Here is a 10,720-nt window from a genome sequence, read left to right as displayed (position 1 = left end):
TAGCATTTCTAATTTCTGTTGATTCTGTTTAGAAAAGATACACTATTTTTGGTTTAAAATTTATATTTCCAGTTTAGAATTAAATTTTCTTAAGTTAAGATTTATTTAAATTAAATTTTTGATTATTTTGTTAATGCTATTAACTTTTTATTAACCCTATTAACTTATTATTAACCCTATTTAATGCTATTAAGATTTTTTTTATTTTAAAAAACAATTTTCATTTTAAGTTTTTAAGTAAACTATTTTGAATTTGGAAATTTATATTACAAGCTTTATATAAATAAGATTGTGGAAGATAAATCTTTTACCTACCTTCATCCTAACCTCACCTCTTTGGCTTTCGTAGTTACCGTCTCATCACACCATAAAAATATGGACCTGCAAACATCAGTAGGGAAGCAAAACGAGATCGTTCTGAATTTTGCTAAGCATGTTATCGCCACCACCGACGCTAAAACCTCCAACCTCGTGTTTTCGCCTGCGTCAATCAATGTCATCCTCAGCTTCTTCGCCGCCAAGTCAGGCGGATCCACTGCAAATCATATTCTCTCTTTACTGCAAGCTTCTTCTATTACTGAGCTTAATGCCGTCTCTTCCAAGGTCATAACTGACGTCCTAGCCGACAGCACCGCAACCGGAGGTCCAACGATCTCGGTGGCTAACGGCGTCTGGATGGACAAGTCTCTCCCTGTCGAGCCTTGTTTCACAAGTCTCATAGAGAATACGTACAAGGCTAATTTCAACCAAGTTGATTTTCGCACAAAGGTATAATTTTTCACACAACCTAACTCTAGTGTCTGAAACCAAACTAGTCTTCTAAAAATCAGTTTAACCAACCAGCCAGGACGGCCCAGTGGTCTTGAGGGAGCCTTGGCCCCAATACGGACCCGGGTTCGAATTCAGCTGGCCACCCGTCTGCTTTAAATGGTAAGAATATGTGGATGCTGCGGGCCTTGCAGAATTAGTTGGTTGACCTCGATCGTCTGATCCCGCAGTTATCAAAAAAAAAATTCAGTTTAACAGCCATTTTTCGCACAATGGATCAAGTGAATATATGTCTTAGAAAATATTAATAATTGTGGTTTGATTTGTTTTTTTTAAATAAATATTGCATATTACTATTTGTTTTTTTTTTCTTTCTGATATCCGGTTTTTTGGGATTGAATCAAAACAAATGACAGGTTCAATTTTTAGTCCACCTTTGACACCACATATATTGATAGCTAGCTTTTCTATGTTTTTGTTTTTGGTTTTGAAAGGCTGATGAAGTGGTTGAAGAAGTAAATGCATGGGTCGAGAATCAGACAAGAGGACTCATCACTGATCTCCTAAGCTTTGCTTCTCCAAAGACTGATCTCATATTTGCTAATGCTCTCTTCTTCCATGGAAGATGGGATGAAGAATTTAATCCATCGCTAACTAAAGTCTCAGACTTTCACCGTCTTGATGGAACCAAACTACGCGTGCCTTTCATGTCCGCAAAAGCCTCTTACAAACACCGTATTGAAGCCTACCAAGGTTTCAAAGTCCTTCATTTACCATACAAAGGAGGAAGCAATTATTTAGAAGACAATCGTTTCTCGATGCAAATCTGTCTGCCTGATGACAAAGATGGGTTGCATGCAATGCTGGAGAGCCTATCTTCTTGTCGTGGTTTCTTGAATGGCTATATTCCTGGCCAGTGTGTAAGTATTGGAGAAGTCAAGATTCCAACGTTTAAATTCGGTTTTGATTTTGATGTCTGAAAGGCTCTCAAGGGTTTAGGCTTGGAGACGCCGCTGGAGAAGATTGTCCACAAGGCTTGCATTGAGGTCGATGAAGTGGGAACGAAAGCTGCAGCTGCTACCGCTGTATCTTTTTGTGGCGGTATTTTACGTCCGCCAAAAAAGTACGACTTTGTGGCTGACCATCCGTTTCTCTTCCTTGTCAAAGAGTACAGAAGCGGCCTGGTTCTGTTCCTTGGTCAAGTTCTTGATCCTTCTATGCATTAAATTTGTTTCCAAAGTACTATTGATATGTACTATTGATATGAAATACTAATAAATATTATATGGGCGTCTGTTTCCAAAGTACTATTGATATGTACTATTGATATGAAATAATAATAAATATTATATGGGTGTCTCAAATCTTGAAAACCTCTCCAATAGTTTCATCCAAGTTCAAGAACATGATTGATGATAATTGATCCATATTATTTAGTTATGAACTGCTTTATTTTACTTGTACCTTACGTCATTGATCTCACAATCTTTCACAATTTTTAAGAGAAACCAAAATGAATCTAAACACCAAACCGTAAAAAGAAAAGCCATTCATCCTCTTCTACGTTCTTTCAAGCATAACTTAAAACTTACTCTTGAGAAAAGTGCAGTGTTATTATTAGGACATCTGCTTAGATTGTGTTCTGTAATAAAACAAGGTTTAACACAAAATGTCAACTTCGCTGTAAAATATTTAAATTTTGGAATATATGAATATACAGCTAAATAATATAATCTTGGTGATAAAAATGTTTGACATGAGTTGCTTTGTTCTCTTTTATCACGATGAAAAGATCCAAAAGAAAAAAAAAACAACTATGTTCTTACTAAGTGGCAGAAACCAAATCAGGAGGAACAGAAGCAAGATCAAGAACCCAAGACTCTCTCACACCAGCTCCACATTGATCTTCCTGCAGCTTCTTAGCCGGAATCTGATGAGAGAGCAAGCCCGCAACATCTTCTTTCTCAACCCACCTGACCGCATTACACCCGTAATCCCGTCTCTTGAACAAGCTGTCACCAACCTTCTCCAAATACGCCACACTCAAGCCATACGCATCGCTATACATAGTCAAACACACGACGATCTCATAGTGCTTAGTCTTTCTTCTCTTCTGACCTGTATCTGTCTCTGAGTAGACAGCCCAAACCGAGCCTTTCCTGGGATATACTTGGTACACTTCTCGTGCAACCCTCTCGCAGTTGACAACGTGAGAGAAGAGTTTCACATGCTCGATCAAAGCTTTCTCTGAAACACGGAACCTCCCACAAGAGCTGTTCTTCATCCAAGAGATGAGTTTCTCGCTCTCGTAATCCAACCAGCTTATCCACACCTTGAAAGGGCTCACAGAGACGACTTCACTTACCAAACAGTAACACCGAGGTACGTTGTCATCGTATATCGCCCAAACCTGCCCTTTCTTGAAGCTCCTCGGCATCCTCTCTTTATCAAAATCAAAATCCTCATCTTCCACTATCTCACCTAACTCCTTGTGGTTTGTTTTCTTCTTCTTCTTCTTCTTTACAGCTTCTCGCTTACCATTCTCCTTGTTAGTACTCATCTCCACCAACGTTTCATCACCAGAAGAGATCTCCTGCGTTTCCCTTCCCATCTTTTCTTCTCTATTGATATTTTTCTGTTTATTTCTCTTTAGCACTGATTGCATTTCTGCTAAAGTCATCATCCCTTCATCTTCTGCTTCCACCTCTCTCACTCTTCTCAGACTTTCACTAACCTCATCAACACGCTTCTTCCTCTTCCTACTATAAGTTATGATCTTGGAAGTACAAACGGTCGAAAACGACGCCGTTTCATCACAACCACCATCACAAGCACCAATCTCGCCCTGAATCCTAATCCTCAGCTTCGCATCATACTCATTCCTCCTAACCCTATCTTCCAAAACCTTAAAGGCCTCATTCACAAGCCTAAACCCTTCCTCGCACCCCACGTAAGGATTCTTATCAGGATGCAACGCCAGAGCTAGCTTACTATACTGCTGCTTTACGGTGTCGAAGTGGGAGAAAGGCTCTACCTTTAGAATCTTGTACCACTCCGGGGCATCTCCGGAGGCGGAGGTGATGGTTTCGAAGGCGGTAACCATGGAGGATAGACCTTCGGTGTTGGGAGACAAGGTCAGGGCTTTACGCGCGTGGTTTAGGGCTGACGTCAAGTCGCCGGAAGTGAATGAGGATTCCGCTAGGGTTTTGTGGTGGTTTGCTTCGTTTACGGTGTCTGGGTCTTGTTCCGGAGAAGCCATTGCGGTGGAGACGGAGACGGAAAGAGTTCTACTTTGAAAGAGGGCTAAAACAGAGCTTGTGTTTCTTAATTTCGTTTCATTTCTCACCCTTAAGTTTTTCTTTATTTATGTTTCTGACCCTAAATATTTCATTGTTTATATTTCCGTCCCATTTTAATTTTAGATTGCTCTCTCGTGTCTAATAGTTCTTGGAGACTTCACATACCAACAACATCCATTACATATCAAACTTGAGTGAAAGTTTTTTTAAGTCAAAGTTCTTATCTTCTCTAATAGTTGGAACTTTAGTTTAGTACAAGTGGTCATTCACTTACTTATATAAGATATAATTCCTAGCTATTTTGGCATAAAATAAGCTATAGTTTATGTGCAATGACAATATATACTAGATTTAGGGCCTAACTAGATTATAAATATTCAAAAAGGTTAATGAGAATTTGTGATGAATAATAACATTAGTTTTCCTATTTTCCATCAATTAGTCATTGATAATAATTCTATTAATGCATTTTTCTAAGCATTTAATTATTGTTGATATCATATTACATGTATAATTTTGGACAATATGGGTAGGAAAACTAATGTTATGAATTTGGAGAATATGGGTAGGTTTGCTGAGAGAGATATATAATTACACGGGTAAAAATATAAACAAAACTTAGAAGAAGGGGCTCTTATATAAAAACACCTGATAAAGAAGCAATTTTTATTCCTTGTGAACTCTTTTTCTTCTTCTTCTTCTTCTTCTCCGTTAGAAATCATTCAATTTTCTTGGTCTAAGACATTGATTCTCCAAATGTAAAGCTTATAAATCCGTACCTTATCCCCAATTTGTGCTCAGATTTTTCGGACATTACCTGTCATTAAGGTATTTCATGTCGCATCTCCAGTTTGTGTCTTTTGGTTAGATTCTGTGTTTCTGTTCTGAATTTTCTTTGTGTTGTCTCCGAATTTTTTACCTACACGCTAAGTTGATTGAGAAAGAAGACTTCTTTTTTTTAGCTGTTGGTTTAGGAACTGTATTTCTCATCCAATTAGCTGGAATGTTGAATTTCTAGACGTTCATCTTTGTAGGTAAGCTCTCGCTGGTTGTGTTAGAAACTGTTTTGTGTGATTATATGGCTAGCAATGAGATGGAGAAATCGAGTAAACTCTCTGTTTCTACTTACCTCGCCTTTCATCCTGATGTTTAGATTTCTTGGAAGTTGAAAATGGCTAATTGTAACTTTGTTTTACATGAGTTCTAGCGTTTGATTTGATATTTTGCATGCTTCAGGAAACTGTTCTTGCTCTGAGTCAAGCTCTTTATCATTGTAGCTTTGATTGATTGTTGCAGCATGTGATGCCTCCTTATGGAACTCCAACTCATCCGTACGTTACAATGTATCCCCCCAGGTGGCATGTACGGCCATCCTTCAATCCCTCCGCTAACAAATATTTGATTTCTATTGAAATGATGTGGTTGTTAATCATTTCTTTTAACAAATTACTTTCTCTGTGTCAGGGTTCTTATCCATATAGCCCCTATGCTATGCCTTCTCCTAATGGAATGACCGAAGCTTCTGTGAGTAGATTGCATCTCATCATTTTTTAGTTTTCTTTATTTGCTACCATTTTTTTAATTGTGGGGTCATAACTGAGAGGTTCTTTTTATGCAGGGGAACACGACAGGTGGCACTGAGGTTGAGGCTAAACAATCTGAAATGAAGGAAAAATTGCCTATCAAAAGATCAAGAGGAGGAAGCTTGGGAAGTCTGAACATAATCACAGGGAAAAACTCTGGAGCATCAGCTAATGGAGCTTACTCTAAAAGGTGGCATGTAACTTGCTTGAAAATTGATCCAATCTAAAGGGTTATGGAAGACTCTAAAACTCACGGTTCAAGTCGGTTTTTTATTTTTGTTCTGGTTACAGTGGGAAGAGTGCTTCTGATGGTTCAAGTGAAGGAAGTGATGCAAACTCTCAAAATGTAATCAGCCTTTTTCATTATACTCATATTTTAGTAAAAATATCATGGTTTGTTGCGGTTGATAAGTGCTATGATTATTATGATTTGTGATTCTGATTTGCTTTTCAATCCATTGTACAACTCTGGATCTGGTGGTTCTGCTAATGGCCCCCGAGATGGAAGTGTTGGTTGCCAGACAGTGCCAGTCATGCCAATGACAGCTGCTGGTGTTCCCGCCCCACCAACAAACTTAAATATTGGGGTGCTCCTACTTCAGCATCTACACCAGTTCATGGAGTCGTTGCTCCAGTGTCACGAGATGGTGGCCGTTCACAGCCTTGGTTACAGGTGTGTGCTTACGCTTCTCTTCCCTAACCCTTCTCATAAACTCTCAAATCTAAAAGTGCTTGTCTTGTAATCATCTGCTCGAAGATCTAGATTACGTAAACAGGTACTCACTCCTAAACATCGCTTTTCAAAACTTAAATCACCTCCATGTGAGCAAATCATGGACATGGTTCTGTGTGTGTTTCAGGCCGAATGTGATGAACTGGCGCAACGCGCCGAGGTGTTAAATGAAGAAAACGCAAGTCTCAGAGAAGAGATCAACAAGCTGAGAAGCCAGTGCGAAGAGCTCACCTCTGAGAATACCTCTCTCAAGGTATAAAAAGAAACTAAGTTAGAGGCAATCAACCAAACAGTAACTAAGTTTGTTTATAGTATTGGTTTGGTTCTTGCAGGACCAACTTTTATCATTCCCTACACTTGAAGGCGTTGCCATGGACAAGGACGAGCAAGAACCACCAGACACCAATCAAACAGGCGTCGCAGAGACAAAGGCTGATTCCTCCAAAGACTCGAAGTGAAAAAAAGAGAACATCAAAACCAATTCCTAACACAATGTAAAAGTAGCAGCAGCAACAACCCTCGGCTGTAGAGAGAGAGAGAGAGAGAGAGGGAGAGAGAGAGTAGTTTGTAATGTGTAATGTGTAAGTAGTAAAGTAGTTTGTGGCAATGAAGCTTTTGTCTGTATCAAATGTAAACATGCGACTGCTTGAGTTGAGCCTAACCCTTACAAGTCCGAATTTTGAAACGATGTCGTTTCACCTATTATTGGTCAACAACAAAAGTCGGTTTATACTTGAACCGCGTAGGTCAAACCGGCAAAGTTGAAAAAAAAAAGAAAAATTAATATTCGTAATAAAAGGATCAAATTATAGTCTAAGCCTTTTGTCCACGCAAATTCCAAGGCACTCGCCGACTTAATTATAAGCTTCTTCGCCGGAGACCTATATATATATATATATAAAGCTCGTCTCTTTCCAGACACTTTCTTCTTCGTCGTCGCCGGTTTAGGGTTTTCATTGGTTTAGCGTATTTCTTCTGCAGCTTTTACTTTCCGAGAACACCTTACCTTGCCCCCTCTCATCGAAGAATTCATAAAGGTTAAGTTTTTTTTTTTCTAATCCAATTTTTTTGATCTTTATTCCTATATTTTATCTATAATCCTGTGAATTGATTTTCCTCTAAGTTTCTGTTTTATAGATTGAGGAAATTTGGTTTTGAGTAGTAGCTGCTAGAAAGAATTGTTTCGTTTCATATTCTGATTGTGTTAGGATCAAAACATGTTAAAGCTGTTTTTCTGCATGTCTTAAAAGTAAAAAAAGAAAATTGTGTACTTTGGAAAACTGTGTGTTAACAGTTAGGATCTGCTTTTTTTTTTAGTCTTCTGTAACAAGTACCAAATGTTACTAGTCCTGTTTATATGTTGGTCTGTTTACGCTATTGAAGGTTGGAATTTTTGGGTTTGTCTTGTCGTGCAGATACACGTTTTGTGGAAAGAAAAAAAAGAAAAAAAACTGGAGAAGAATAGTGACGTTTGTTCTCTGATTACTTCTACTTTTCTAAGAGTCAAGGCACCAAAGATGAAGACAAGTCAGCCTGGTTAGTCTCAACCTTCTCTGATGAGTTTACTGGTCTATATACTCTGGATTAGTTTTTGTATCTGCTCTTTTGCATCGTCTTATTGTGACTTCTTTCCTTGGATATATTGGCCTGAGAGTGTGTAAGGGGATTTTGCTGGTAGAAGCAAGAATCATCCATTTTTCTAATTGTTATTGCATACTGAATCTGTTCTCCTCATGTAGTACTTACATTTTGTATCAATACTGTTGTTTCTACTGAGCATGATGCTTTGCTGGAAAACTCATTTCGTATAGTTAACTTTCTGATGGTGTGTGTGTGTGGCAGTGCCTTTTGCGACTTGGGTTATTGCATCATGATGATAGTTTTTTTTTTTTTTTATGCTTCTTTACTCTACTTTGAGATTATATTCCTTGTGAACCTTATATACGGTCACTGTTGTTTTTTTGATATCTGACGCATACCTTTTCTTCTTGCAGCTTTTTTCCATGATGTTGTTGTGTTGCCGTCTTCAGAACCGCTAGAGATTTAGATTTGTTCGCTCAGTTCCTGTTCAAGTATTTAAGTTCAGCTTTGTTAGCAGATAGAAATGGAATCCAACATCGTCAAGGTATCGGATAGTAGTTTTAATGATAAACTTGGAAAAAAAAGAAAGCATTCTGCGTACTATACTTCATATGATTCTGGAAAGTCGACTGCAAAGCTGCAATGCGTACTCTCACCTAACGGTTCAACCGGAAAACTTGATAAAAGTAGAAACGAAGTTAATGTTTCTGATAATCACTCTGGGAAGTCTCTGGTCAGATACTACTCTTACTTCAAGAAGACAGGAGTGCCAAAGCGTGTAATGCTCTATGAGAACGGCGAATGGACTGATTTGCCTGAGAATGTTATTTGCTCCGTCAGGAACGATCTTGAAGCAAAGAGAGCTGCTATTGAGGTGAACTGTTCCGGTCAACATTTCGTTCTTGATTTCTTACACATGCATCGGCTGGACTTGGAAACTGGTGTGAAAACACACCTCGCGTGGATTGACATTGCTGGAAAATGCTTTTTTCCTGACAGTGTGGGAGGAGAAGATCTTGAACAACATGGTCAATGTGAGATCAAGCTGCACCTTGAGATTGATATCAACGGTGGGAAATCACCGAAGCTGAAGTTGAACAGTACGGATAGCTGCAGCCTTGAGCTTGATGATGATGATGTCCAGAGGTGGGACGACGAGACAGAAGCTAGTATGTTCTCTGGTGTCAAGCCTGCTGAGGAGGAAGACCTCGATGTAGACGCTGTCAGAGAAAAGTTTGTTTTGGGTATGGCCGCTCTAGGACAAGTAGAGCTTCTTGATGCGTATAGGTTTTCAGGTGGCGTCGCCAAAGATCGTCAATCTCTTTTCAAGAAACAAGCTGACATCACTAAGCTAAGCCGAGGAGATGCAAACATTAGATACGCTTGGCTTCCTGCGAAGAAGGAACTGTTATCTGCAGTGATGATGCATGGACTTGGAGTCTGTGGAGATCTAATCAAGAAGTCAAAGTATGGTGTTGGTGTTCACTTAGCTGCTGCAAACTGCCCTTACTTCAGGTTTAGACTTCCTCCATGGTTTAGTTAGTTCATTTGTTTTATTTTTCTCTTTAAGCAAATGTGAAAGATGTTGTTATAACAGTGCTACACATTGTGATGTTGATGAAAATGGTGTGCGTCACATGGTTTTGTGCCGTGTGATAATGGGGAACATGGAGCCTCTTGGTGGCGATAGAGGGCAGTTCGTTACTGGTGGAGAAGGGTATGATAATGGAGTTGATAATATCTCGAGTCCGAAGCATTATGTTGTCTGGAACATGAATATGAACACTCATGTTTATCCAGAATTTGTAGTTAGCTTCAAGCTGTTGTCTATCCCCAATGCTGAAGGTGATTTCTCCTTCACATAATCACTTCCATTAAAAAAAAAAATCTACTGATGACGCATTGAATGGGAGACAGCATATAGATCTTGCAGCAAGATCAGCTATTCTGAACCGTGTCATTTTGTGACCTCTGGGGGTGGTAGTAGGATATTTCATCGTCCCCGGGGTCCACGGTCCAGTGAGATGGTTATGGCTAAAATGCATATGAGTATTTCGCCCATTACATTTTTTTGTTTTATGCAGTAGTCAAAACTAGATTACATATACTGTCTTTGCAGGGAATTTACTTTCTGCTGGTCAGAGTAAGCATGAGAGTTCAGGGCTCACCTTGGAAGGAGCCAAAGGTTCTCTCTCCAACAGTGCCGGTTCCAGAACTAGGAGGCCCAGCTCGAATTTGATGCCTTACCCTCTGCTCTTCAAGGCAATCTCAAGCAAAATTGCTCAGAAAGACATGGACTTGATCACTGCTTATTACCAACAACTTAGGGTATGTAGCAAAACTATTTCGAGTCCTTGCTTTTGTTTTTACCCATATGTAATTGTTTTTTTAACCGAATCTGTGTGCTCTTGGCAGGAGAAGAAGATATCTCGAGAGGGATTCTCGAGGAAGCTGCGGATGATTGTTGGAGATGATCATCTTCTGAAAACCACCATTACAGCTCTACAACGCTTGCCACACACTGCTGTGAAAATGGAACCGATCACAGGTGGCTGTTAAAGATTGGGATAGAAAAAATGTGTCGACTTCTTTGTGCTTGTCTGACTTTATAATAAGATTTTAAGACAAAAGGAACTTGTTTCCGTTTAGTTTTCTCTGTCAAAAGAATCTCCATTGTTCTGATATTTCCTCAATTTGACATTTTTCTTTATTGATCAACAGCTTATGTTCTTTGTTGTTCATTAGACCTGGCTTTT

The 10,720-nt window shown here is 39.1% G+C and overlaps 2 protein-coding genes and 2 pseudogenes across 3 annotated transcripts; 3 read left to right on the top strand and 1 right to left on the bottom strand.

Moving 5' to 3' along the window:
* The first annotated feature begins 139 nt into the window (after positions 1–139).
* Positions 140–2,125, top strand: LOC103865458 (annotated as a pseudogene).
* Positions 2,126–2,473: 348 nt separating this feature from the next.
* LOC103865457 lies at positions 2,474–4,474 on the bottom strand. Its single transcript, XM_009143249.3, has one exon. The coding sequence runs from the start codon at positions 4,025–4,027 to the stop codon at positions 2,594–2,596; it is 1,434 nt and encodes a 477-aa protein (XP_009141497.1). The 5' UTR covers positions 4,028–4,474; the 3' UTR covers positions 2,474–2,593.
* A 262-nt stretch (positions 4,475–4,736) lies between these two features.
* Positions 4,737–7,825, top strand: LOC103865456 (annotated as a pseudogene).
* Positions 7,303–10,703, top strand: LOC103865455 (probable inactive poly [ADP-ribose] polymerase SRO1). 2 transcript variants are annotated; one of them, XM_009143241.3, is made up of 6 exons: positions 7,303–7,420; positions 7,799–7,919; positions 8,378–9,479; positions 9,562–9,809; positions 10,084–10,292; positions 10,380–10,703. In XM_009143241.3, exons 3-6 carry the CDS (start codon positions 8,488–8,490, stop codon positions 10,521–10,523), a joined length of 1,593 nt encoding a protein of 530 aa, XP_009141489.2. In that variant the 5' UTR covers positions 7,303–7,420; positions 7,799–7,919; positions 8,378–8,487; the 3' UTR covers positions 10,524–10,703. The 2 variants fall into 2 exon arrangements, with proteins under 2 accessions (XP_009141489.2, XP_009141490.2); XM_009143242.3 differs by lacking the exon at positions 10,380–10,703 and having other exon boundaries at positions 9,882–10,094.
* Positions 10,704–10,720: the final 17 nt, after the last annotated feature.

Source organism: Brassica rapa, chromosome A04 (assembly GCF_000309985.2).
Source record: "Brassica rapa cultivar Chiifu-401-42 chromosome A04, CAAS_Brap_v3.01, whole genome shotgun sequence".
In the NCBI taxonomy this organism is placed as follows: domain Eukaryota; kingdom Viridiplantae; phylum Streptophyta; class Magnoliopsida; order Brassicales; family Brassicaceae; genus Brassica; species Brassica rapa.
The sequence above is the reverse complement of the archived record's forward strand: the minus strand, read 5'-3'. Positions and strand labels throughout refer to the sequence as shown.

Coding starts and splice junctions, on each gene's coding strand:
- LOC103865457 (XM_009143249.3), bottom strand. CDS start 4,027: ATGGCTTCTCCGGAACAAGACCCAGACACCGTAAACGAAGCAAACCAC.
- LOC103865455 (XM_009143241.3), top strand. CDS start 8,488: ATGGAATCCAACATCGTCAAGGTATCGGATAGTAGTTTTAATGATAAA. Junction 9,480..9,561: donor GCAAACTGCCCTTACTTCAG/GTTTAGACTTCC, acceptor TTGTTATAACAG/TGCTACACATTGTGATGTTG. Junction 9,810..10,083: donor GTCTATCCCCAATGCTGAAG/GTGATTTCTCCT, acceptor CTGTCTTTGCAG/GGAATTTACTTTCTGCTGGT.